At 37.3% G+C, this 25300-nt stretch overlaps 1 protein-coding gene across 1 annotated transcript in view; it reads right to left on the bottom strand.

The window, feature by feature from the left end:
* Nucleotides 1-9874: 9874 nt before the first annotated feature.
* Nucleotides 9875-25300, bottom strand: part of WNK3 (WNK lysine deficient protein kinase 3) — a 124024-nt gene continuing 108598 nt past the window's right edge. The window contains exons 22-23 of the mRNA XM_074359279.1: nt 16153-16355; nt 9875-12379 (exon numbers count right to left, since the gene is read on the bottom strand). Coding sequence (XP_074215380.1) covers nt 12050-12379; nt 16153-16355 — 533 coding nt within the window. The 3' untranslated portion in view covers nt 9875-12049. The remainder of the gene's footprint in view (nt 12380-16152; nt 16356-25300) is intronic.

Here is a 25300-nt window from a genome sequence, read left to right as displayed (position 1 = left end):
GGAGCCATGTTGCCTCGTCTTCTCTATGGTACACGCTTTCTAGCTGGAGGAGGGGGAGCTGGGCGGAGCGGCGAGGCATCCTGGGATTTGTAGTCTTCTCTGTGGCCTCGGGATATAGTGCTGTAACAAGATTACCAAGCCTGTCAACCCTTGCGTTCAGAATGTCTCAAGTGGCGGGGCGTGATATGCGTTTAAGTTTGCCCTCCATCTCTTTGCATCTACCGAGTTGCTTCAGGCTATTTACCGCCTTTCCAGGGAAAAGGAGGCGGAGGTGATGCATCATGGGAAAGGAAGCTGGGTGGATTAATTGAATTCAGCTAAAGTATGCTAAAATTCCCCAGGAGGAATTTTTCTGGGGGTGGGGGGAGAAGGATAATGTGCGTAGCTTTTGATGAATGAAAAGGACACATATGAAATGTAAAAATAATCACCACCACCATTTCTGTAGCAATACACTTAACTTTTAGCTACTGTCATTCTTTGAAGATGAGTTGTTGGTCCCAATTTATGAATGGTGAAACATATTATTTATTTGCCCAAGGCAATGCAGAAACACAGTGAAATCAAATATCCGTTGTACCCGGAATCTCTGGTCAGGGAGATAAGCACTGACACAAATTAAACTACAAGTTGAACCTTACTGGCACTCACTGAGCTACAACGTCCTATGGTTAGGACCCTTGTTCCCAAACCTCACTGTGAATCATTCTGTCGGGGAGCTCTCGCAGAATAGCGGTAAAATCCCCCATTCCAGACTTACAGAATCAAAATCTTGAAAAATCTATTTTTCGGCATTCCGCTCAGTTGATTCTTACATAGCGCCAGTCTTCTGACTGGCTTTTAGGGTCCACTGCTTCAGCAAGATGAGGACAGAAAACAAGATCCTTTCTGTTCTGTAACAGTGAGTAGCAGCCAGATCTGACTTGGAACTTAACGGAGGGTGGGAGAAAACGGTAGGCCGTGCTAGAACACAAAAGTGCAGAACCCAGGAGTAAAGAAGGTGAATGAAGTCTGGTAACAGTGTATTAGGATGCAAAAGCTGAGAAAGCTTCAAGCTCCATAAAGAAATTTGTCATAAAAGAATAGCGGAGCTAGAATAAGCCAGACCGGCAAAGAATGAGTAGACGGTGAAGCTATGCACATAGATAAGGCTTTTGAAAACAGTGAAGGGAGAACAGTGGCTTGAAGGGATGGAGGATGGAAGGAATAGAGGTTTTCTAGTATAATGGATGCCTATTGGATTATCTGCTCAGCCCTCCTTTTCAAGCACGACCCTCCCCCCATTTACAGAGTTACAGCAAAAACTGTCAGGTTAACCATAACCGTGCCTGATTGGGTCAAAGGTAGACAACGAATCCAATATGGGTTGATCAGAATCTCATTCTCTAAAAATTGGGAATTGGACCAGAGAGATCCGTTTTTCTCTAAGTGTAAAACTTAGAAGCTCTCAGCACTCAGTTTTCCCAAAAGAGGGACAGAAGTAAAAGATGCTGATCTGCAGGGAAAAAAAATGCACTCTCAGAGCAGAGATGGGAGACAGGGAGTCTTCATTGTGTTTAAGTCCCAGGTTCTAGATCATTCCTCAGGCATTCTTGTCCTTGGTTTCTCTGAGGCAACCTCATATCCTTATTATTTTTGTTTAAGATAGAGTTGGATTAGAAACTGCTTATGACCAAAAAAAAAATTAATTCAAGAACTGATTCCAGAAATGGGGTGTGGCAAATTACAGACCCTAAACTATGGAACTGGCAGAGATTGGAGATCTCCCATATCATTTATTTGAAGTTGACATTCTGTGTTATTTGGCAGTGAAGCAGTTTCTTATTGGTCTTGAGGCTCAAAAACAGAGCAGCCCTTCTGCCTGTATCAAGAGTTCAGCAATTGCTGGTGGTCAGATACTCACGGGCTTTGCTGACTTATAGCAGTAGAATTCTGTCTCACTTCAAATGTTTCACTAATTAGAAATCTGGCATCCAGGCAACTGGAATGAGATTTTCTGTATAAACCACCATAGCGTTCCTTGTTCTCTAACTCCCCCAAATGTGATATCTTCCTCTGTAAATGCATTCAGCTGGAATGCAAAGAAGAAAGGGTAGGTGTAACATTCCCAGAGCAGATTAGAAAAAAGAGGCTTCACATCCTTGAACTCAGCCTACTGTTTCCTATCCATGCTCTGAACTGGAGACCTTGAGCAGAATGCCAGGGAGAAGGAGCCAAGTCCTTAGGTAGAGAGCTTAGAAACAGCTGCAACAAGATGAGGCAGGTTATTCCCTTTAGCAAATCTGAAGATTCAAAGAGCATAAGTTGCCAAGATTCTTGGCACTTTGTTATTAGCGTTGTGAGTCCCCTCAAATGAAATCAACAGGCAGTCAAATGAGGTTTTGAGGAAGTTGTATCCCTAGAAAATCATATATGGTGAATGAGGACCATGAGCCAGAGCAGTGATTCTCAAAGCACATGGACCAGCACATTGGCACCTAGGAACTGTTAGAAATATAAATTCTCCGGCCTCACCCCAGACCTCCTGAATCAGAAACTCTGGAGGTGGGGCCAGCAATCTGTGGTTAAGTGATGTCAAAGGTAAACAAAGCCCGACATCAGTTAAAACAGTGAGAACAGATTACTGACAGTAGGGAAACAGCAGAGCTCCATTCCCATTTGTGCACAGGTGACCAAGCATTTTAAAGGGAGACGGAGGGAAGAGGAGCGAGCAGGGGCTGAAGTAGACTCAGGGAAGTGAAAACTTAAAAAGAGTTGGCAAATGTAAATGCAGTTAGGCCAGCTGTGTCTGCTAGCTGGCAGTTACTGAATTTAGGATTCTGTCCTCCCACAGTTAAACAGAGGCCCTAGCCCTTCTGATGATTACATTTCAAAGGACCGGTCCTTGAAACACACACTCTAGTGTTAGGAAATACATATACATCTCAAAGGGATGGGGAAGAAGTCACAATTGTAAGTCCTTTTTGGTAAATGCTCTAAGAAAGGGAGGTCAGGAGTCTATCGTCAGGTGTCAGCTAGAGCAAACTATAAATTCTTTTTACAGCCCTGAGTTTTTCCGGATGGGTCATCCCAGACTCAGGCAGCTAGAAGCCATATTAAAGTTTGGTTAAGTCTCTTGGTGCCGCTGGTGTTTGAATGGACTTTTTGTGTCGAGAGCTTTTGCAGATCTCACTAGTTTTCCACCTGATTTCAATGCACGCTCAAGTTTGAGAATCACTGCTCTTCTAGAGTGGGCCCAAGTCCAGGCTGGTTAAGAAAGAAGCATCAATAAACTGACTCCCGTAAGTTTTTCTATACTCGTAATTTATTTTTCTTCCTTCTTAATCCAGCTGGAAATGGTGCAGACTCAGACTGGGTGGCTGATAATGGTGTGCCCCTCTCCTTTCCTAAAAGGGAACTTTGAAGTTAATCTAAGTATTTCTCTACTATTGTGTTAGATACATTGGTGGCAGTTAAGTTTATCAGGAAGTTGGACAATCAAGAGGAGCCACATATAGACTGTCACTAAACTAGATGAGGAAGGGGCATGTCCATGCCATGTAATTGCTTCTAGATGCAGTAGTTACATGTGACTTCCAGTTGTCCATAGGTTATGTTAGGTGTGGGCATTTATGGAGCTGTAGATATGGGGAAAATGGCATACGGGTTTATGGGGCAATCCAAAGGAGGACTATAGGTAAACATCTATTGTTTTATCTCCCCAGCGTCCCTTTTGTACCACCTTCTCTACCTTACCCTCATAGTTGCACCAGGAACCACTCTTTATGTAACTTCCCAAAGAATTGGGGATTGAGCTGGAGGAGGAGAAATGAAAAATCCTGTCTACATGCAGGCACTTGATTTATGTGTTCTTAAGGCCCATCTGCATTACCCTTGGGTTTTGTGAGACCCCACCATCTTTGTAATAAATTCCTTTTTCTTAAGCTTGTTCAAATTGGCTTTCCATTACTTATACACAAGAGTCTTAACATATTTAGCACAGGAGAAACTTTATGCTAGACATAGGCCACTGAGAAGGGTAGCAATAACAGAGGCCAAAGCCCTGGAAGCAGAAGGGGACAGTAGGTGTCACAGAGTGGTGTGTGCTTTGGAGCCGGGATCTGGGCTCCAATACCAGTTTAACTCCTTATTCGCTGTATAACTTTTAACAAGTTACTTAACCTCTTGAGCCCTTAAGGTATCTGTGAAATAGACTCATTAATTTATTCACCAGATTTATTTGGTACCTACTGAAAACAGTTTTCAAGACAGTCAAGGAGCTTAGAAGGGAGATGGTAATGATACTTACCTCAGAAGCTTGTGAAGACTAAATGATGTGATGAAGCACTAAGCATACTAACTGGCACAGTAAGCACCTAATAAATGTTAATTCTTATCATGAAAGGTAGAGAGAAGCATAAATACGTTGCATGGAGAGTTCACATTGGATTCACTCTTCTGATATTGTCCATCTTAAGTAACTTAAGTAACTGGCTTTTCAGTTTTTGTAAGGGGCCCACTGAAGCTTTCTCTATTGCCCAAATCCTCAGGGCCTGTTTGAGAGGCTGTAAGCTCATATGGTAATAGGAAATAATTCATTAGAAAGTCTAATGAGGCTGCCATATTGCTTGTGTTTCTTGAACCAGCAGTAATAGCAGGGAGGACCTTTGATGAGTAAAGGAAACAATGATAGTGGTTCTCAACCCTAGATAAATATGTATGATACTAACATATCACCTGAGGAGATTTTTAAACCAATATTAATTATAGGGATGGGACCCAGACACTAATTTTTATTTTAAATTGTGGTAAAATACATATAACAGAAAAATCACCATCTTAACCATCTTAAGTGTACAGTTCAGTACTGTTAAGTATATTCACATTGTTGTGCAACCAAGACACTAATTTTTAAAAATAGCTCCCCAGGTGATTTTAATAGTCAGGGATGAGAACCTCTGAGCTGGAATGGAGAAACCTTACAAATACTGGTTAAATTCCTGAGCCTATTTCCTCATTTGTAACATGCTTGTGAACTAGTCTTTTCCAGTTCTTCATCTATTTATCCCAAGGTCCTAGGAGCTCCTATTCAGACCACATGCTTTACTTCATTTCTGTCTTGAGCTCCTGTCTTAAGACCCACCTTCTTTTCCCCAACTGCTACTACTTCAGCTTATTCTAAACTCTTTAGTCACAGACTTAATTCTGTCATCTTCTTTTATCTAGTGCTCATTAATGATGGCACATTTTAAATAGATTGTATGTTGTCTTCTCCCCCAATGTGAACACTTTCACCTCTGAATCCCACTTTATTACATCATCTAGCACCATTGGCGCCAATACCCAATCTTTCACCAACAGACCTCGTGTTGACTCACATGTTGGGTTCAGTTTTGTCGCCTCTTTATGACTGTTTCCTCTTCTCTTTAGTGATTTGTAAGGTCCCTTCAATAGTCGTTACTATTACTTGAGCAAACCTACTTATGTACCAGGCACAGTGCTAAGCCCTGTGTATGTTTCTTCATTTAGTCTCAAAATACCACCACTGAAGCAGTTATCCTTTTTAGATAAGGAAATTGAAGCTGAAAAGTTAAGGAATTTTCCTAAGTTCACAAAGCTAGAACACAAATCCAGGTCTGCTGGACCCCCCAGAGGTATCCGTATTGACTGTAATAAGAACCAGGGCCCATTTCCAGACCAGCCTGATTTTCCAAGTGCAAATTTATTGTGAAAGTCAACAGAGATGTCTAACAATAAGCACAGTTAGCAAATCTGAGACATATCTCTTTTAATACAACCACCTCATTTTACAAATGAGAAAATAGAGGTTTGAGAGGTCTATGAATCAAAAAAACCTGTGCTTGTTCTACTATGTACCTAAGAAAATACTTTGGAGCCACTGGGTCAATAAATCAAGGTAATAGATAGATTTTTTAAAAACACTTTAAAAATCCTCATCTAATCTTGAGTATTTCTGATTAGGCCTCTTATTCTTCCCCCAGGGATATTTGCATAAACATATGTATGATTCTTCTACCTAAATTATCAAATGAACAAGGGAGTCTGACCTCATTTGACAGCTTCCCAAGTCACTGAAGGGTGGTAAAAGAAAGATGTGGGAGGGAGACTTCCAAATGCACTTTGTTCTAGAGGTGAACCATAGACACTGTCAATATAGAAGGAAATACTCCATAATAAGTTTGTGCAAAGGGGACATTTTGAATCTTTGCTTGTACCATTAACATACTTCTACTCCTGAAATTATAAAATAAGCACTGGATATAATCTCATGAAAGATATAGGAAAAGAGTATATACTAACCATAATAATTAGTTGAAAACCCAGTCTAAATGTATTTTGATTATTATTCTTAGGGTATATCTGAGAGTTAGTATGGCATGGGATTTTCCCATGAGTTTGCAGTTAGACAGACCTGGGTTTGGATCCAGGTTTCACCATTTACTAGCTATGTTACCTTGGTAAATTCTTTCATCTCTGTTCCTCAGAGTTTGTATGTAGAGACAGTAACTGACCTAGCTTATAGGATTGTTTTGTGAATTAAAAAAATATCACAAGCCTAACTAACACAGTAGGTACTCAGTAAACCATAGTGACTTATTATGGCTCATTGAGAAGTGAGAATTGAGAAGAAGAGGTCCAACTCAATTTGTTGGAGCTATAAATCAAGAGGGAATACACAGTTTGGTTAGTTTGTTTAGCCAGCATATCTACAGGACTAAAATTTTAAAAATCTGCTAAGTCATATTTGATAAATGAAGAGCCAGTTTAAGCCAGATGATTCCGGTAAATATGACAGCATTTTAATAAGATGACATACTCATTTTAACACAGCCTTTATTTTCTGTTTCAAAACAAAATTTCCAGGAAACAAAACAAAATACTTAACAATGGCTGGGTACAAATGAAATAAAAATCACAGCTTCAAAGAACCAAAATCAGACACCTGCTTAAAGGCAGATCACTTGGTTTACCCCCCCCCAAAAAATGTTAATGTCAAGAAGGATTAAAATTAGGTTTAACAACATTCCATATAATGCTACATTCCCCAATTAAGAAAGGAGAGTTCACATATACAACTAAATGTTAAGTGTAGAGAAGTGGCTGAAATTCTGCATACTTTATAGTAAATTATGCATGAAAGTTTATTAATTGCATAAACTTCCTGAGTGGCTCCCATGCTGCACTAGGTCTACATGCTTAATACTCATATCAAACAAATTACAGCTTTAACTGATTGAGCATGACAGACCTTGAACAACTGCACTTTCTGATCAGTCACTATTTCTGCTGAAGGTATTTTCTGAACCACAAACTTCAATCTGAAATCTGAAATTATAGTGAAGAAGAAACGCAACATAAAAATTAAAAAAAAAAAACCTGGAAGGATGATAAGCACGCATTTAGAAGTTTTATTTTACACTGGCACTTTTTTTTTCCAAGAGCCCAGTTTCTCTCTTCCCTTCTTGCTTGACTTTTAGCCTTTTGGTTTGAGGTTTTTTTTTTTTTTTTTTTTTTTTTTAAATTAAAATAAAACCTTCCAGAATGGGAGCTGTTGGTTTGTATAATCTTCCAACTATCTCAGTTGAAAATAACTTCAGTGTAACCTAGTTACTATCCCAGGCCCCTGCCTATGTTGGCTGTCAAGGTCCCTGACCAATGTTTGTGTTCATCCTTCACATACAAAGACTATTTCCAGGGTGACCTGAAAGCATTTGGCTCCAAAAAATTTCTTACTGACTTTACTTCAAAGAGTTTTATCAAGTTTGAGTGTCACCATTTTACAGTCTGGATTGTTTGTGTTTTTAAAATTTCAATCCTAGAAATTATACTTACCAAACCAATAGCCTTCTCTATGCACCCCCTGCAACTGGTTAATCTTCTAAACAAAGGGGGGAAAAACAAATCCCCAACAAACTACAGGATGAAAAATGAACAATCAATTCTAGAAAATGGCCTGCACACCACCTCAAATATCTCAAGATTTTTCTGAATCAAACAAGATTAAATAACTGAATCTCAAACTGATGGCAAGTATACCTCAGGAATGTACTTGTGCACTGAAGCCTGAAATACAGTATTTACTAACATTAAATATGCTGTAGTGTTATACACAGTAAACACGTGAAACAAAGAACGTGATTTACAAACATTTGCTCAGTTTTCTGGGGAAAAAAAAGGAATGCATTATGTTTATCACTCAGAAAAGACAGCAAAGAAGAAAGTCAATGCCTCTGATAAACTTTAGAGATTGAACAGACAGTCACCAATAACTACAATTCAACTAAAAGCACATATGGCCATTTTAAGGTAACAAAATATCACTGCAAATACCTAGCAGTATGCTAATACGCTGAATGACAGGCCACTGCTGTTAAGGTTTGTCAAATATTTCATTGCGGTAGTTAAAGCAATTTCAACCCATAGCCCTTTAGGCACACAGACAAATGCATCTCTAATAAAAGATGCAAAGTTACAGGCACTGGACTGTCTAATTTAGGTAAATTCTTACCATTTGTTTATTTTACAACTAACTCCTATAATTAAGTCCTTCATTGCCACCAACTGGATTTATTTCTCTGCTCTCCATCCTCAAATCCCCAAAGCTTACTTCATAGAGGCATGTGGCTCTCATCACTTAAACAGAGTTTGGTGGCAGAGTGATGGTCCCTCTCATTTCAAACTCATAGCTAGCACTGGAACAAGAAGGCAGGCCAGATTAGAACCTGAAAGAATACCGAGAATCAAGGCAAAAAAGCAAGTTTCACAGGCAGTGTTTACTTGTGTACCCTAAAACAGCACTGAAAACGAGGTAGATAAACAAATGTAACTGGACTGGAATTAAAACTGGGGTTCTAAAATGATACATCCCATCATACTGTACATAACACTCCACACTCAATCCAAAAATCGCAGCAGAAAAGTGCCTTTTAAACTTTCACAGATAATTTTGCTGTCAAACCATCAGAATTCATGCTTGATATAAAACTGGCAAGAAAGGGATGAAAAACAAAATGGTTATTTGTTATACTACAGCAAATTGCCTTAAATAGAGATTCAAGACTGCTACAAATATACATAGGGTTATTTTCATTAGATTTATACCAATACTGGTTTCATATTCTTACGATGTTACACCCAACTTCACAAACATAGCAGCAGGTACTTCATGATGAAATGCTCACATTGCCACATATGGAGATACAGTACTGTTCATCAGACTTGCACTCTGAGAAGTAAACATGGTTGTTGGACGTACAGACTACCCCCAGATAAACTTTACAGGTAGGATGGTTTAGTATAACCCTTTTCTCTTCTACAAGAAGGAAAACGGAAAGGACAGGTTTGTATGTGTGTGTTGGAAATGAGTAGAAGGCCCTTGTTATACAGTAGGCTCTTTGTTAAGTAAGAAGGGAATTTCTGAGCTTTACCTCAAGAATTAATTATTTCTGGGGAGGAAAAGTACCTCGGCAAGGATGAAAACAGCACTATTATATGATTTAGCAAAATTATGAAATGATGCAAACCCCCTAGATAGAAAACTAGCTAATATTTACAGTCAAAATGACTATAATCTGAATCAAACATTTAAGTAATGGAAAAAATAACTTAAGAACCCACAGTGATGTGAATAACACTGACTTCTTCATTTCTGCACAAGCTCACTTTTTTCTGTATTTTTAAACTTACACACGTTACATATACATAATGTATACATAACATATATGTTAACCCAACTACTGCAGTCAGCATGGAGACAGCAGTACACTACTCACCATCTTCAAACTTTAGAAGACTACTTTTCTTTCCAGCAAAAAATCTGAAAAGATTCTAAGTATTGCAAGGCACTGCAAAAGTCTGCAGGCAAAAGAATGATGAATTATACATAAAACAGAGGTGGTGGCAAAATGTGGGACATGTGATGTAGAGCAGCCATTAATAAATGTAATTGTGCATGTCATCCATGTAGCTTTTTCCATCCTGGGGTACACTGTTTAAAAGGATTGCAACTCGAGAAGAAGGGATCTTAAAACCTGCAGTACTTTCACTTTATAGGTTGTTAAGTCTCAATGTAATTACACAAAGCCAACTCTCATAATGAAACACAGGCAGTTTTAAAGAATTACAGATTTTAGGCACATTGTTTTTCTACACACGGAAAACACTGCAATGCAAGAATCTGCATTACACTAATGTCCTAAAATCACTTCAACTTGCAAACCAAGACTGTAGAAGAAATTTGAAGAATCTTCACCTAAGACTTTAAAAGACTCATCAAAACCAGAGTATGTTTTATGAAAAGAAACTGTGGATCTTATCAACAGCAATTCTCAAAATGCTGCCCTGGATGCCCCAAACGACAGCAACAGAATCTTTAAGATGCTGAGTCTGATCCTCAGGTAAGCAATATAAGACACATTTTTCTGAAAAAAGAAGGTACTGAATGCCACAAATTAGACTGTGCAAAAAAAAAAAAAAAAAAAAAAAGTACACCCATTAAGTTTTCCTCATTACCAGGCAAAATCATGGGGTAAAATTTTTAAAGGAATATGGAGGAAAATCTGTTAACAGAAATGTTGGGTGATAATTTGGAATGTTTACCAGTAAACAAACTCATTATTAGGTAAATGTGTACTTGAAATCTTCAGAGTGGAAAGTAAGTATTTTAAACATGTTTATATGTGGTACTCAATAAATACCATTTTAGAATTCTATTTGGATTTCACAGACTGAACATTAGGTAACTCTGTGACCAGCCTTTTAAGATTATTACAGTTAACCTTCTTGAAAACCAAAAATGTATATTTTGACATTGCCTCCTCTCCTCCTAAAACTGGATAAAACCCAGTAAAGTGCAACTTGACAGTGATCTCTCTCAGATTCTAAAGAGGCTGCCAAAATCATCTAAGACCTAAAATCATCTAAGATGCTATAGATACTAATAGGAAACTGTAACAACTAAAAAAAATGGTAATAAAAAAAAAGCTAAGGGCAACTTAAATAGTATCCTTTGAGGGTCTACTACCTACTGCAGGACAGTGTATACCCCACATCGTTTAGAACCCTGTAAAGCCAGTGTTTTCATGTGTAAGTCTCAAAACCTACAAAACCTACTGTGTCAAGTAAATTTCACTTCAGAAGAATGGATTAATAGAGGTGTAACTTGAATCCTCTTTGTTAGGAATACAAAGATTCCCCCCAAATGAGATTCATATCAGCTGCAATAATACCCCTTGCAAAAGAATGCAAGCCAAATCAATGCCTCTCAGATGCTCAAAAACAATGTAGAGTGCACATGAGAAACAAGGAAATAGCTGCTCTGAATTACTATGGAAATCCTAAAGCAGCTACAGTATCTGCAGAATCAAGGAACTGTTACAGTTCTGTTTTTTCCTTTCTCTCCGCCTCACCTAAAACAAGGCTTCACTCCTACTGCTGTGACGACGGGAAGAAAATCACATTAAAAAGGGCTCATGGCCTATATTGGTTGACAAAGTTATTCTAATTTTATACACCAAAACATTTCCTGCAGCAAGTTACCCTGCCTTCTGCGAAAGGTAAACCTAAGATAAACATGTGAAGAATCCCATAAGACTCCGGCTGTTAGAGGGTCTCACTTCGTCCACATTTGGGGAGTATCAATTTAGTTTTTACATCTTTTAAAGAAAAGTATCATCCAGCTGCAGAGAGCAGCAATAAAAAAATGGGAGCTTCTCAGCAATGCATGTAAAGTGTCCTGGAAATGGTAATGCTCAAGCCGAGCTTATTAAAGCATTCTGAACGGTATTTTTAAAAAATCAAGTATCAAAGAGGATAGGATTTGAAGTGAAAAAACATTTCTGGGTGCAGTGTTCTATGTACAAACTGCACAGTTCTATAGGATGATGAGCTATATCAAATACTACACTGGAACCAAAAAAAAAATACAGTGGAAAGTAAACTCAAATTAGGGAAAATATGGCAGAACTCAAGAAGAAGAAAGTTTAATATTTCAGGTGTCCTGAAAATAATTCTGAAAAAAATTTCCCTTTTCTTCATCATCTACTCTGATTCATTTGGGACCAGGAGGGATCGTGGATGGATTCTGCACTGATGAAGCTGGAAACGCCTGCAAATTCATCCCCGGCTGGAATGGTGCCCCAGACTGGGTAGGAATTACTACAGATTGTTGTGGTGTTCCTGAAATTCCTACCCACTGTACTGGATACCCTGGCCCCCCAACAGCATTATACTGACAAACATGGGGCATTCCATATGATGATAATGGCCCGGGAAATGAAGGGAGTGAGAGTCCTTGTGGCAAGGAGGTTGGGACAGCTCCACGGATTTGGGACAGAGAAGGAATCCATGTTGATGTGTAGCCCATAGTAGATGGAGTATTCTAACGAAAACAAAAATAAAAACAAAGATCAGTTTATTTGGTAGATGCTTTTACCCGTCTATATTCCTTCCTATTCTTTTTTGGCTTACTACTCTCCCAGTATTATTCCGAGTAGCTACCATTTTTGGAGTACCTTTCTGTGTGCTAAGCAGTTACATACATACCTTATTTCATTTCGTCTTCATAATTGCCCTGCAAGGTAGGCATTTTTAGATGAGGAAACAGAAGCTCAAAATTGAAAACACCCAACACTACTAATCAAGCTAATAGCAAGCTGAGGATTTGAACATAGTTCCAGCTAACCCCAATCTCTGTTCACAGTTTAGTGTCTCCTTTCCTCATGCTAGCACTACTCTTCTATTTTTACTTCCATTTGTTAGTCCCAGGCATTCTTTCATCCAGGGACACAGACAACAGCCCATCTTAATACATAATTCTTTAGAGACAGAAGATGATTGAGTGTGGTACAGAGGAAAGAGCCTAGCATATAGTAGGTGCCCAATAAATGTCACCTCCCTATCCTCTTCTACTATCTAAAGTCTGACATTTCTGTTATATTTTTAGAAATTTAAACTTGAGACAATTATGGTTTTTTTGCAACACTGAGAAAATATATTCCTGCCTGACCCTTATCATATCATGATTATGCATATGTATAGAGATTACTGAAATCTTATGCACATGGGAATAATCTCACTTAAAGGAGAGCTTCATACCAGTCCCAAATTCTTAGTTCGTCTAAATTGATGGTCAAGCTAAAACCCTTTATTTCAACTGAAGTTTCAAACTAAAGTTAGGGTAAAGGTTTTTAGCTTGACTCAAGAATGAATGACAAGATCTCTTAAGGTAAAAAAAAAACACATTTATTTAAAGTTCAGCAATCCCTTTTTCATATCAGAGTTTCTGTTCTTTAAAGTGTAATTAAATTCAATGCTACTGATTTTAAAAATAGCACATATGGTATGGTCACATTTTTATAAAGCTATTTCTATGCATCCATATACAGACATAGAAAGATACCTGAAATTATGTTTAACTAAAGTTAGTGACAATTATTTCTGGGTGGTAGGATTTAAAGGTGGTATTTTAAATTTTTGTACTTTTCTGCATTGATTAAATTTTATAACGAACATTAATATTTTACAAACAATAACAATGTGATTTAATTTTTTAAAAAGCCTAAATTGTTGATGACTTGTTACACTTAATCTTCTCTTGCACATTTCAAAAACATCTCAGATTCAAATGACCAAAACCAAACATATGATCCTTCTTCTACCAAAACACACTGGCTGCTCATGTTCCCCATGTTGACAACTGGTATGCTGGAATGATAACCAGTTAGAGCAGCCAGAAACCTAGCCTTCACACCTCTCCTCTGCCAAACACCAATTCTGGTCCATTTTATCTCTTATACATTTCTTGGAATCTGTTCACTTCTCTTCACCTCAGCTTCTCTTTATCTGGACTACTGTGACTAACTCTTAATTGGTCTACCAACATCTACCCTTATCTCCAATAATCTTTCTTCTTGTTTCAAGCCAGAGTGATCTTTCCAGAAAACAAATCTGATCATGTCAAACCTAGGGCTTCAATGACTATCCATCTTTCTTAAAATAAAGACAAAGTTCCTTATCGTTACCACCACTAAGATGCTACCTACCTCCTTAGATTCACTGTGCAGCAGCTCCTCTCGGTTTTCTTCACTTCAGCCAAACTTGCCTACTTTCACTCCCGTCATGCTCCGTTTCCCCATATAGGGATTTTGCATATGTTGTTCTGTTTAGAATCATATTTCCTCCCCTTTTTGCCTGGTTAACACCTACTCATCCTTCAGATCTCTGCTCAATCATCACTTTCTCAGGGAAGCTTTCCTTAACTTCCCTTTACTAGGTCAAATTTTCCTTACTGTATGGTATCCTATATTTCTCCTCTGTAGTCCCTATTAGAGGTGCAATTTTATATTTATTTAGCTAAGCCTGTTCATATCTAACTGTCCCACCAGCATAAAAGTTCCATAAGAATTGGGAAAAAAATACTTGTTTTTGCTAATCAAACCCACTGCCTAGCAAAGGGCCTGGCACACAGCAAAGGACCTGGCATATAACTATGACAAAATTTTCTAAGGCTACAGAACAGTAACATGCAACATGTGCTCTCTACACAAAGATATAATCAACTGAACCTAAAAATACAAAAAGAGTTACCATATATAGGATACCAGTACGTGTTAGGCACTTTATGGGTGTTACCTCATTTAATCCTCACAGCAATCCTGTAAGGCAGGTAGGTAGTATCCCTACCTGGGATTACTCTGTTTTAAAGACATGAAAATTGAGGCACAAATGATTTGTCTAAAGTCACACAACTAGTAAATGACTGAGCTGATATTGGAACCCAAGTCTGTTTAAGAATCTTCACCACTTTTATTCATACTACATTTTCTACTCACTCTTCCTCCAAACAGCCGCCATTATACTGAAATAAACCACCCTCCTACTCTCAACAAAAGCCTCCATTTATACAGTACTCAGAGGATCTCTCACTGGCAGCACAAATGTATTTATGCTTTGAAATTTGCCTCTAAAGGCTTCCAATTTTTACAATGGTGATACTATCTGTGTATAAATTGGTGCCAGGAAAAAGATAAATACACAGAGTCCTCAAGTAGATTACACTGCTTACCAGTTTGGAAAATCTAGTGTTTTGAAAATTTTTATTCAATGTTAACACTAAATGTATTTTCAGGCTTTCTTTACCAAACCATATGCAATGACTATATATACACATACATATATATACACACTCATATATATACATACACACAAACACCCTACACAAATGTAACAGACACACACACACAGATATATCTCTTTCAATTATATGGGTTGAGAGTCTAAGCCCTGATTCACATTTTTGTAGATTTACTCATTTTGAAAAAATCATACTTTAAAAATTCAAACACAGAAAAGTACAAAGTAAAATAAGGCCCAAATTCCACCATCCAGCATATTTTAATGGATTTTCCTATTTCTATGCATATATATATGTATATATGTATGTATATATATATAATTTTACATAAATAAATATTATATATACTGTTCTATGGGTCTGTCTTCTTCCCACTCTAAGAATGCACTGTGGACATCTTTCTACATTCTACATATGCCTAAGGCCATATGCAATTAACTAGGCATCTTGTCCATAAACTTAAGGTACCTTTTATAATATTCTAGCTTAAAGGCCTTTAAAAGTCTTTTTCATACTAAACACATAAGACAACTTATTGGCTCTGAGAACATTGATGTACAATATAAGATAGCTTTTCTTCAAAACCCAAACTCTTCTTGTACCACAGGATTGAATTAACCCTCACTCCATATACTTTCTTTTTTGACACTTGATTTTTTTAGCTATAAAATAGTCTAAAAGAAGGGTCAGCAATCTACAGCCTGCCACTGCTTTTCGCAAATCAAGTTTTAATAGAATAAAGCCACGCCCACTTGTTTAGGGCTGCTTTTGCAGAGTTGAGTAGTTGCAACCACATGGCATGAAAATATTAACTGGCCCCTTCCCAGAAAATGTTTGCTGACCCCAGGGTCTAAAAGATACTTTGCTCAAAGACATAATGAATTTAGACAAGGATAAAAGTGTCTATGCTGTCAAGTCACACCACTCTCTCATAGTGACTATAACCACAGGCCTAAGTGAATCAGTTTTTATGGTTTTTAGTTCTCATAAATAAAGAAGATCAGGTATAAACAACTTACTTCTTGTACTTTGTTCCAGTTGTCTGTCTCTAGTTTCTGTTGACTCTGTTTAAGTTGGTTTAAACTTGGCTTAATAAGAGAACTTCCTACTGTTTCCTTTGTCCAGTCATCCACCAGTTTGTGCAAGTCATCTGTGAACATCCCTTTTTTACTAGCTGGAGATTGCTGGCATGACGCTGCACTACTTTCCACACATAGAGGATCTATAAGGAAAAAAAACAAAGAAACCATGGAAAGGAATTCAAAGTGATAAATAAATACTCTTTTTTGGCCAATAATGGAGAACCACAGATAAGGTAACCAGACATTCTAGCTTATTTGGGACAGTTCTGGTTTAAAAATGTTGCCCTGGTGTATTTACTAACAGCATCCCTTTCACCCTCAAAAGGTTCCTCTTGTTTGGACAGTAAATTATATGGTCATCTTAGGTATAAGTCAAATATAATAAATAATATCTCAAAAAATTAGTATCAACCCTAATCTTTTCATCAGTTTCCTCAGACAGATACTTAGAAAGAAGAGTTAGAAAACAATTAATGTTAAAAATGGAAAGAACCTTAGAAGTCCAATCCAAACCACTTGTTTTATAATGGCGGAAATGAGGCCCAGAAAAAGTAAATTGACAAGCCTGAGTTCTTGCAATTAGTTACCAGCAGAGCCAGGCCTAGAACTCTGAATCCTAGACAAGAACTCTCTCTTTTCAATATACTATACTGACTTTCAACAAGCTTCAGGAAACCAGAATCTCCCATTTCATTTTTTAACAAACATTTCTGTTTGTTAATGATAAAAAGAACGTGTATCTAGAATGGCAGAAACATGCAGATGTTTGTGAGCCTCATGAGTTCTGGAGCACAAGATGTCCAAATAGATGAAAGAAATCAATTACAGATGTCTCCATCAGTGAAAAGTTTCCTAATCTGAACATCGCACTAAGTCTTTAAATTATTTAGTATTATTATACACCCTTACTAAATCTTTCTTACAGAAAAGATTCATAAAATTCCTCTGATTTACATGTCAAAACTTACAAAGTGGGTCTAAAGTGAACTTTAGGAAATACAGTTGTGAAATTTAAGCACAATAACATCTCCAGGGATTTAATTAATGTGAAAATTTCTCAATTGTTATGGTACTTTTTTTTAATTGTGAAAAATTATGGAAAATGTAAAAAGATAATGCAAGAAGCCTCCATATTAACACTTTCAAAGTAGTTTTCTTTAGCTTCTTTGAAGGTTCAACAAGTATTGTTCTATTTTTTGGATGGAAAGATTGGGAGCCAGGAGGTAAACAGCTGAGGTTATATGCTGCAGTGAGAACCCAGGTATCCAGACTATTTGGTCAGTGTGCTTTCCACTGTACCATGGCAACCCATGCAACATACTGGGAAATGGATGAGAAAATTGCTTAATAAGGAGAAACATGATATTCTCAATGATTACTTATACATAGTCTGTTATTCTCTATGACCCCTGAGCTACTGAAGGCTTATGTTCAAAGAAATTAAAAATTAAATGGAAACATATTAGTGAAAATTGCTTAGGAAGAGTTTAATGAATTAAGTAGAACACATTCTCATATATAAAAGAGCTTTATAAAAATAATGTTTGCTAATTTGGGGCAACCATGATGTAACAAAATGACATACCAATCTTGTTGGAATTCCTACTTTTCTGAGACTTAAAGCCCAAGGACATACAAGTCAGCATATAATAAAAGTATCATTTTCCTGTTACCTCTCTGTACATTTATCTAATTCTCTGTCAACTCCTGTGAGAGAACAAATAGCACAAAAATGTTGGGGAAGGCTCTGGAGCTGAAGCCTTTATAGATTATGTTCTTACCCTGGAAAAATGTCAGCAGGTAGGAATAAAAAGATGATGGCCAGAAACATATCCAAATTAGTGCCAGCATTTTTGCCCATGTAGCTTCTTTTAGGAGTTATTTTTGTGCTCATTCCCTTTAGTCTCTAAAAAAACTTGTTGCACATAGCTAAGTTTGAATGTCATTCACTTAAGAACATTTCTTTTTTTGCTGTTGAAGTACAGTCAATTACAGTGTGTCAATTTCTAGTGTACAATTTTCCAGTCATGCATATACATACATATATTTGTTTTCATATTCTTTTTCATTAAAGGTTATTACAAGATATTGAACATAGTTTCCTGTGCTATACTGAAGAAACTTTTTAAAATCTATTTTTATATATAGTGGCTAACATTTGTAAATCTCAAACTCCCAAATTTATCCCTTCCCACCCCCTTTCCCTGGTAACCATGATTGTTTACTATGTCTGCGAGTCTAATTCGAACATTCACCCCAAAGTTCACAGCAGCACTATATACAATAGCTAAGACATGGGAGCAACCTAAATGTCCATCGACAGATGACTGGATAGAGAAGTTGTAGTATATTTATCCAATGGAATACTACTCAGCCTTAAAAAAGAATAAAATAATGCCATTTGCAGCAACATGGATGGACCTAGAGATCATCATTCTAAGTGAAGTAAGCCAGAAAGAGAAAGAAAAATACCATATGATATCACTCATATGTGGAATCTTAAAAAAAAAAAGGACACTATGAACTCATCTACAAAATACTTAAGAACATTTCTGCACTAAGGGAAAATCGAATCAGGATTTTTCTTGTGTATGAATCTGGTGGAACAAGTGATCTTGATGCCACTTAAGTGAAGGAAGAAATAATTAACACACCAAGTATTTTTTTTATTGAGATAACATTGATCTATACATTATGTAAGTTTCATGTGTACTACATTATATTTCTACTTCTGTACACCTTACAGTGTGCTCACCACCAGAAATTTTGTTTTCATCCATCACCATACAGTTGATCTCCTTTACCCACTTCACCTTCACCCTATTCCTCCCACTCTGGTAACCACTACTCTGTTCTCTGTATCTTTTTTTGTTGTTGTTGTTAACCAAACCAAGTATTTAAATGAAACAGGGGCTGAGGCAAGACTACTGCTAAGTAGGCAACTGAAAAGGTCTATGTACACACACCTTCCATAAGTTACCAAGAACAATATGCCACTGGAGAAGGAAGAAATGTTATTTGAAAGTTATTCAGTGCCTAACTGTGCTTCACACACGGAAGGAACATTTATTGATTTCATTGGAGAGTTATTCATATATTGAAGTTTACAGACTTTTTAAAAATTACCCAACCAATGCACATTAAAAGAAGTCCTCTACAAATGTGTTTTTATGATAGGTAGTAACACTACTTGTTAACTTCAAAGGTGCTCTTTAATATTCAGTCCTTATTTATGAAATGAATAAAACCAGAGTTCAGTCCTTGGTGTTCTTTCCTGTTTTCCCCCCAAGGTGATTCCTATGTTCAGACAGTAATCACCCACCTGTAAGTTTCTTTCTCATCTCAAATCTTGATCTCTCTTCAATCCAACCCCACAACCAGCTCCCAAATGTGTTTTTCCACTTCAATGTCAAAAAATTGTTCAATTCAATACACCTAGAATCAAACCTGTCATGGTCTTGGCATGACAGCTGGCCTGAATATTGTATTTCTGTTAAAGATGCCACATTTTCTCCAAACCGCCCAGACTCAGATCCTTTGGCTCTCCCCACAAACACACACATATCCAGTTCATTATCATATTATGACAATTCATCCTACATAACATCTCTCTCATCTATTTTCATTTCCACAATTCTCTAAGCTCTTAATCCTGTCATACATGGACTGCTATGATTGCAATGACCTAAACAGATTCACTCCCTGGCTCCAGCCAATACACTCTTCACATTGCCACCAGATTAATATCAGTTAAATGCCATTTTCAGCATTTCACTCCTCAGCTCAAAAAAACACACCAAACTTTAATAGTTTCTTAATACTAACAATAGTGGGTTTTCAACTTGTTTAGGTGGCAAAGCCCTTAGTAGTCATGGTTGTCTTTGCAGAACAGATACATTATTTTATTTATTAACCTTCAGCAAATATACTATCTCATTTATTTAGCTTAAATACATAACTATGTGTTAGATTAAATATATTATCTTATGCCAAACTATAACATAGATAAGAAGTGGCAGTTGCCAAAGGTTTCTTTAAAAAAAAAAAGTGTGAAAAAATCCCTTGTAATGTAAACCCGCCATCTAACCCAACTATTATATTCTCTTTCTCCCAAATAAATCTTACATTTTACCATTTGCATGCCTTTATATCATGCAGTTCTACCTACTGACAATACTCTTCACACTCCACTTCAACAATTTTAATCTGGTCCTTTTATCTTTCAAGACCAACTCAAATCTTACTTCCTGTATGAAGCAGTCTCAGACCACTATGGCCCTGAATGATCTTTCATTGCCTCCTTTCAATCCACTGTAGACACAATTTCTGGTATTGGGAGGCAATGCATTATAATAGTCAAGAGCCAAGGCTTTGGGGTCAGACAGATTTGGATTCCTTCTCTTATGAAATGAGATCCTAGGGAAGTTGGCTTAATCCAACTAACTGTGGAGTCCTTGCCCGTAAGAGACAGAGATGTTTGAAGAATTAAGATTCTACCTATCTACTTCTACCTACTTCAGAGATGTTTGAAGAATTGAGATTATGTAATGCAATTATGTTTCAGGGCTCCCAAGACCACTCATGGATTCAGTGATTCAACAGAAGGCTTCAGAGGACTCAGCATACAGTCTTACTGACAGCTAAGTTTATTACAGTGAAAGGATGCAGAATAGGATCAGCAAAGGAAAAAGACACAGGAATCTAGAGAAATTCATGCACAGACTTCCTTAAGCTCTTTTCCTATGGTGAGGAGGTATGCTCCTTTCTCTCAGCAACAGAAAATGCAGCAACATATGGGTAAGTTTCTGGCCAGGGAAGCCCATTAAAGACTCAGTGCCCAAGGTTTTTACTGGGGACTGGTCACTTAGGCACCTTCTGCCTAGCATGTACCAAAATGCCAGACTCTATGAAAGAAAGCAGGTACTTGGCATAAATCACATTATTTGTACCAACAATCTAGGCAAAGTAAACTATACTTATCAGGGAAGAAAGGGAGACCAAGTCCCTACACACCGGCCAAGGGCCAACCCTGGAAACAGGGCTTTCCAAAGATAGCAATCTTGTGCCTCCTATGTTAACTCTTTCCTGCACAAGTTTAGCACAGTGCTCACGTTAGAAGTTAACTAGACATGTACACTGTAGATACCATTATATTGCAACATCATGCATCAGTTCGAGTTTCTCACAAAACAGGTATAATTGTGGGCAAGGGAAGATGGATGTGGATCTCTGAATATATGTTAAGGCAGTGCTTCTTAAAAAGTGTTCTGTGAAAAGTAGGTTCTGTGGTAAAACTGTTTTGGGAAACGTATATTACTTCCCTTCTTGAAAATCCTCACTTCCTAGTAGCACATTAAAGGATCTACAAGGTTCTATGGTGAAAAAACTGGTTTTTATATGATTGACTTCAACATTTTCTATTTGATCATGCAATACCCATTAACTCTTTGCTGACAGTTTACAAAATGTTGTGCTAAGGCCAACAAGTGTGTCCACCAAACCTAGCCAAATGGGGAAAACATGAAATGACAGCAAGCTTTGAAAGAGAACTATTAGAGATAGAAATATGAAATCACTTGGTCCTGTGATGATAGTCAATGAAGTAATAAAACCACTAGAAGGTATGTGTGGAATACCCTATCTTTGCAAACTTGGCTTCAATGAATTCTTAAAAACAGAGAGAAAATGAAGATTAGGTCCCACTTACAGAAACAATATTTTAATATTAGGTCTGCTTAAGAATCAATCTAAACATTTTAATAAATAAGTTAATTTAACAGAAGTTTAATAGTCAGTTACTCTCCTTCCTACCTGCTAGAAACTAATTTCAGGCTTTCAGAATGACTGAGTGAGGAGGTTATCAAATCCTTTCCCTCAAAAGCAAATAGTAAAACTAGACAAAACTCTCAAAAACAACCATTTCAGCAATCTGGAACTTGTCCAAAGGCATACAACAAAATCAGAAGCATTTGTTCATGAAAACTACTCAACTTTTAAGAACTGTGCAATCAGTGGTGTTTTGGCCCAAGGCTGCCCCTGTCACCCCTGCCCCAGCTCTTTTTGCCCAGCAATTCAACCATAACAGGGCTGGCTGAGAAAACAACAGGCTTTGTTGCCACAGGGAACTCCATTGATTTGGAGTTTTAGAAACAGTAACTCCATTAACCTGAGGTTTACAGGGAGATCTGGGAAGTGAGACAACCATAGGAGGCTTGATCAATTCTCCACATATCTCAGGTTGAATGGAAAATCATTACATGCACAGCAAAGACTTGAGGGCCTAAACCATACACACATCACTGGCAGACAGACCCTGCATGCAGAGAGGAGGCATGAGAGATCCCAGAGGAGAATAAAAGCTGGGTCAGACTAGAAAATGGCCTCAAGTTTGAATGAGTTTCCTGGTGCACACACAGATACATCAGCAGAAAGTGGAAGCCCTACTGGCTTGAGGTGTTTAAGTGTAGCCTCTAATTAGTCTCTGGCTGAACACTAAACATTGCAGATAAAGAGGTCACTCCCAGGAAGCCAAGCTTAAAAGTGAAAACTAGGGGAAAAAAACCGAGTAGTGACATCAGCAGCTACACACTGCAGGGCAGACAGGTTTCACATGTTTAGTCCGTCCATAAAAGCTGGACAGGATGCATGGAGGAGCTATCTGAGAATTCTGAATAGTAAATAGTAGCAAGTGACTAGGGAATAAGACCAAAATTCGAGTACCATTAAAATGACAGTGAGCTTACCAATATTTCCTGTCTAGTATCCCATGGTTAACCTGAAAGTGGGTACTGGGGTATTAAATGAGAGCTCTCCAGAGGAAATCTTCTACTTTTGGCATGAGAAATAGGAAAGGGAACTTCTAAAATTCTCATATAGAAATCACCTATTTTCTTCTTCTTTTTTATGTATTCTTTCCCCAAGCCCCCAAGCAATCCTGTAGTGGCAGAGTCCACAGCCACGATGGAAGCTCATGGAAGCCAAACTCTTGAGAAAGATGACCCACCCACTTCTGATTAGTGGAGTTATGGTCCCATGAAAGTGAAGACAATCATTGTTGCTTTATTGCTCTCTAGTCTCCCAAAGCTTGGCCCTGAACGTGTGCACAGTGGTAGATGTGCACAAGAGAGCAGAGAAACAACAATCTCAGATTTCTGGCTGAGGAACAAAAAAAAAAAGTCAATGGGAATCAAAAAGTACTGGAGGTGGGGAGGGTTTATAGCTCAAGTGGTAAAGTGCATGCTTAGCATGCACCAGGTCCTGGGTTCAATCCCCAGTAACCCCTCTAAACATAAATAAACCTAATTACCTTTCCCCCACAATAATATAATTAATTAATTAATTAAAGTATTGGAGGTATTGCAGGGAGGGAGTAGCTGAGGAAAGTTATTTTTGAATGCCTGGGTTTACTACTCAGCTGTGTATACACGAATCTGATACTATTCAGCATACTGAAGACATGAATACTGAACTAACAGACAACATCCCTAGGCTGAGACCCACTAGGAGACCCACATGTGGAGCAGGTCCAAGGAACACCACAGAGGCAATGTAACTGAACTGACATTAGAACAACGGACCACAGAAGACAGGTTGCAACTCATAAGGTAAAAATAACTGGGTCAATTACCTCCTATAACAAATATCAACATTGTCTACATAGGATTTTAAAAAGACACCAGAGTCTAAGAATGTTCAAAATGTCCAGATAATGTTCAGTATGACTTGGCATACACAGAACCAGGACAATTTCAACTCATATGGGAAAAGATAACCAACAGATACTAATTCAAGGATGGTACAGATGTTGGAATTATCTGAGAAAGACTCTAAAGCAGCTATTATAAAAATGCTCAAATAGGTAATCATGAAAACTACTGAAACCAATGATAAAATAGAAAGTCTCAACAAAGAAACAGATATAGAGAAATTTTTATAAGTAAAATTTGAGAATCAAAAAATACACAACAACCCCCAAAAAGCCTCCTTGGATGGACTCAACAGCAGAAAGGAGATGACAGAATTCAATTTTTTTCCAGTTTTATTGACATATAAGTGACATACAGCCTGTATAAGTTTAAGGTGTAGAGCATAACGATTTGACTTACATACATCATGAAATGATTACCACAATAAGTTTAGTGAAGAATTCATCATCTCATATAGGTACAAAATAAAAGAAAAAAATTTTCCTTGTGATAAGAACTCTTAGGATTTACTCTCTTAACAATTTTCATACATAACTATAGCAGTGTTAATTATATTAATCATGTTGTATATTATATCCCTAGTACTTATTTATCTTATAACGAGAAGCTTGTACCTTTGACTACTTTTGTCACCAAAGATACTGCATTTTTATTGACTATATTCCTCATGTGACTCATTTATTTTGTAACTGGAAGTCTGAACCACTTAATTTCCCTCATCTATTTCACTCATCCCCCCAACTCCCAGAAAATTCAGTTTTAACAACAGAGAAATAAGATTGAAAAACAAAGATGAACAGAAACTAAAGGATCTACAGTACAATAGCAAAAGATCTAAAATCTGAGTCATCAGAGTCCTAGAAGGAGAATGAAAAAAAGAGTGTGATTAGAAAAAAATATTTGAAGAAATAGTAGCTGAAAGTTTGCTAAATTTGACAAAGGACATAAGCCTACCATATTCAAGAAGCTCACTGAACTCAAAACAGAAATAAACACAAAGAAACTCATACCTACAAACATAAAACTTGCTGAAACTGAAATAGAAAAATTGCTGAAAATTAAAAGAAAAAAATTATGAAAGCAACCAGAGAAAACCAATGCATTTTATACAGGAAAACAATGATTCAAATTTCTAGGGATTTCTCCTCACAAACCATGGGAAGCTAGAAGGAAGTGGCATAATTTTTTTTAAATGCTAAAAGATATAACTGTCAACCCAAAATTCTGTATACAGCAAAAATATCCTTCTGGAATGAGGTGTGAAAAAAGACCTTCTCAGATAAAAAAAAGTTAATAGAATTTGTCACCAGCAGACCTATTCTAAAAGAATAGTGCTAAAGAAAGATCTTAAACAGAGAGAAATTATATGAGTAGGAAAT

The sequence above is a fragment of the Camelus bactrianus genome, chromosome X (genome assembly GCF_048773025.1).
Source record: "Camelus bactrianus isolate YW-2024 breed Bactrian camel chromosome X, ASM4877302v1, whole genome shotgun sequence".
In the NCBI taxonomy this organism is placed as follows: Eukaryota; Metazoa; Chordata; class Mammalia; order Artiodactyla; family Camelidae; genus Camelus; species Camelus bactrianus.
Note: the sequence above shows the minus strand (reverse complement) of the source record. Positions and strands in the feature narration are given on the sequence as shown.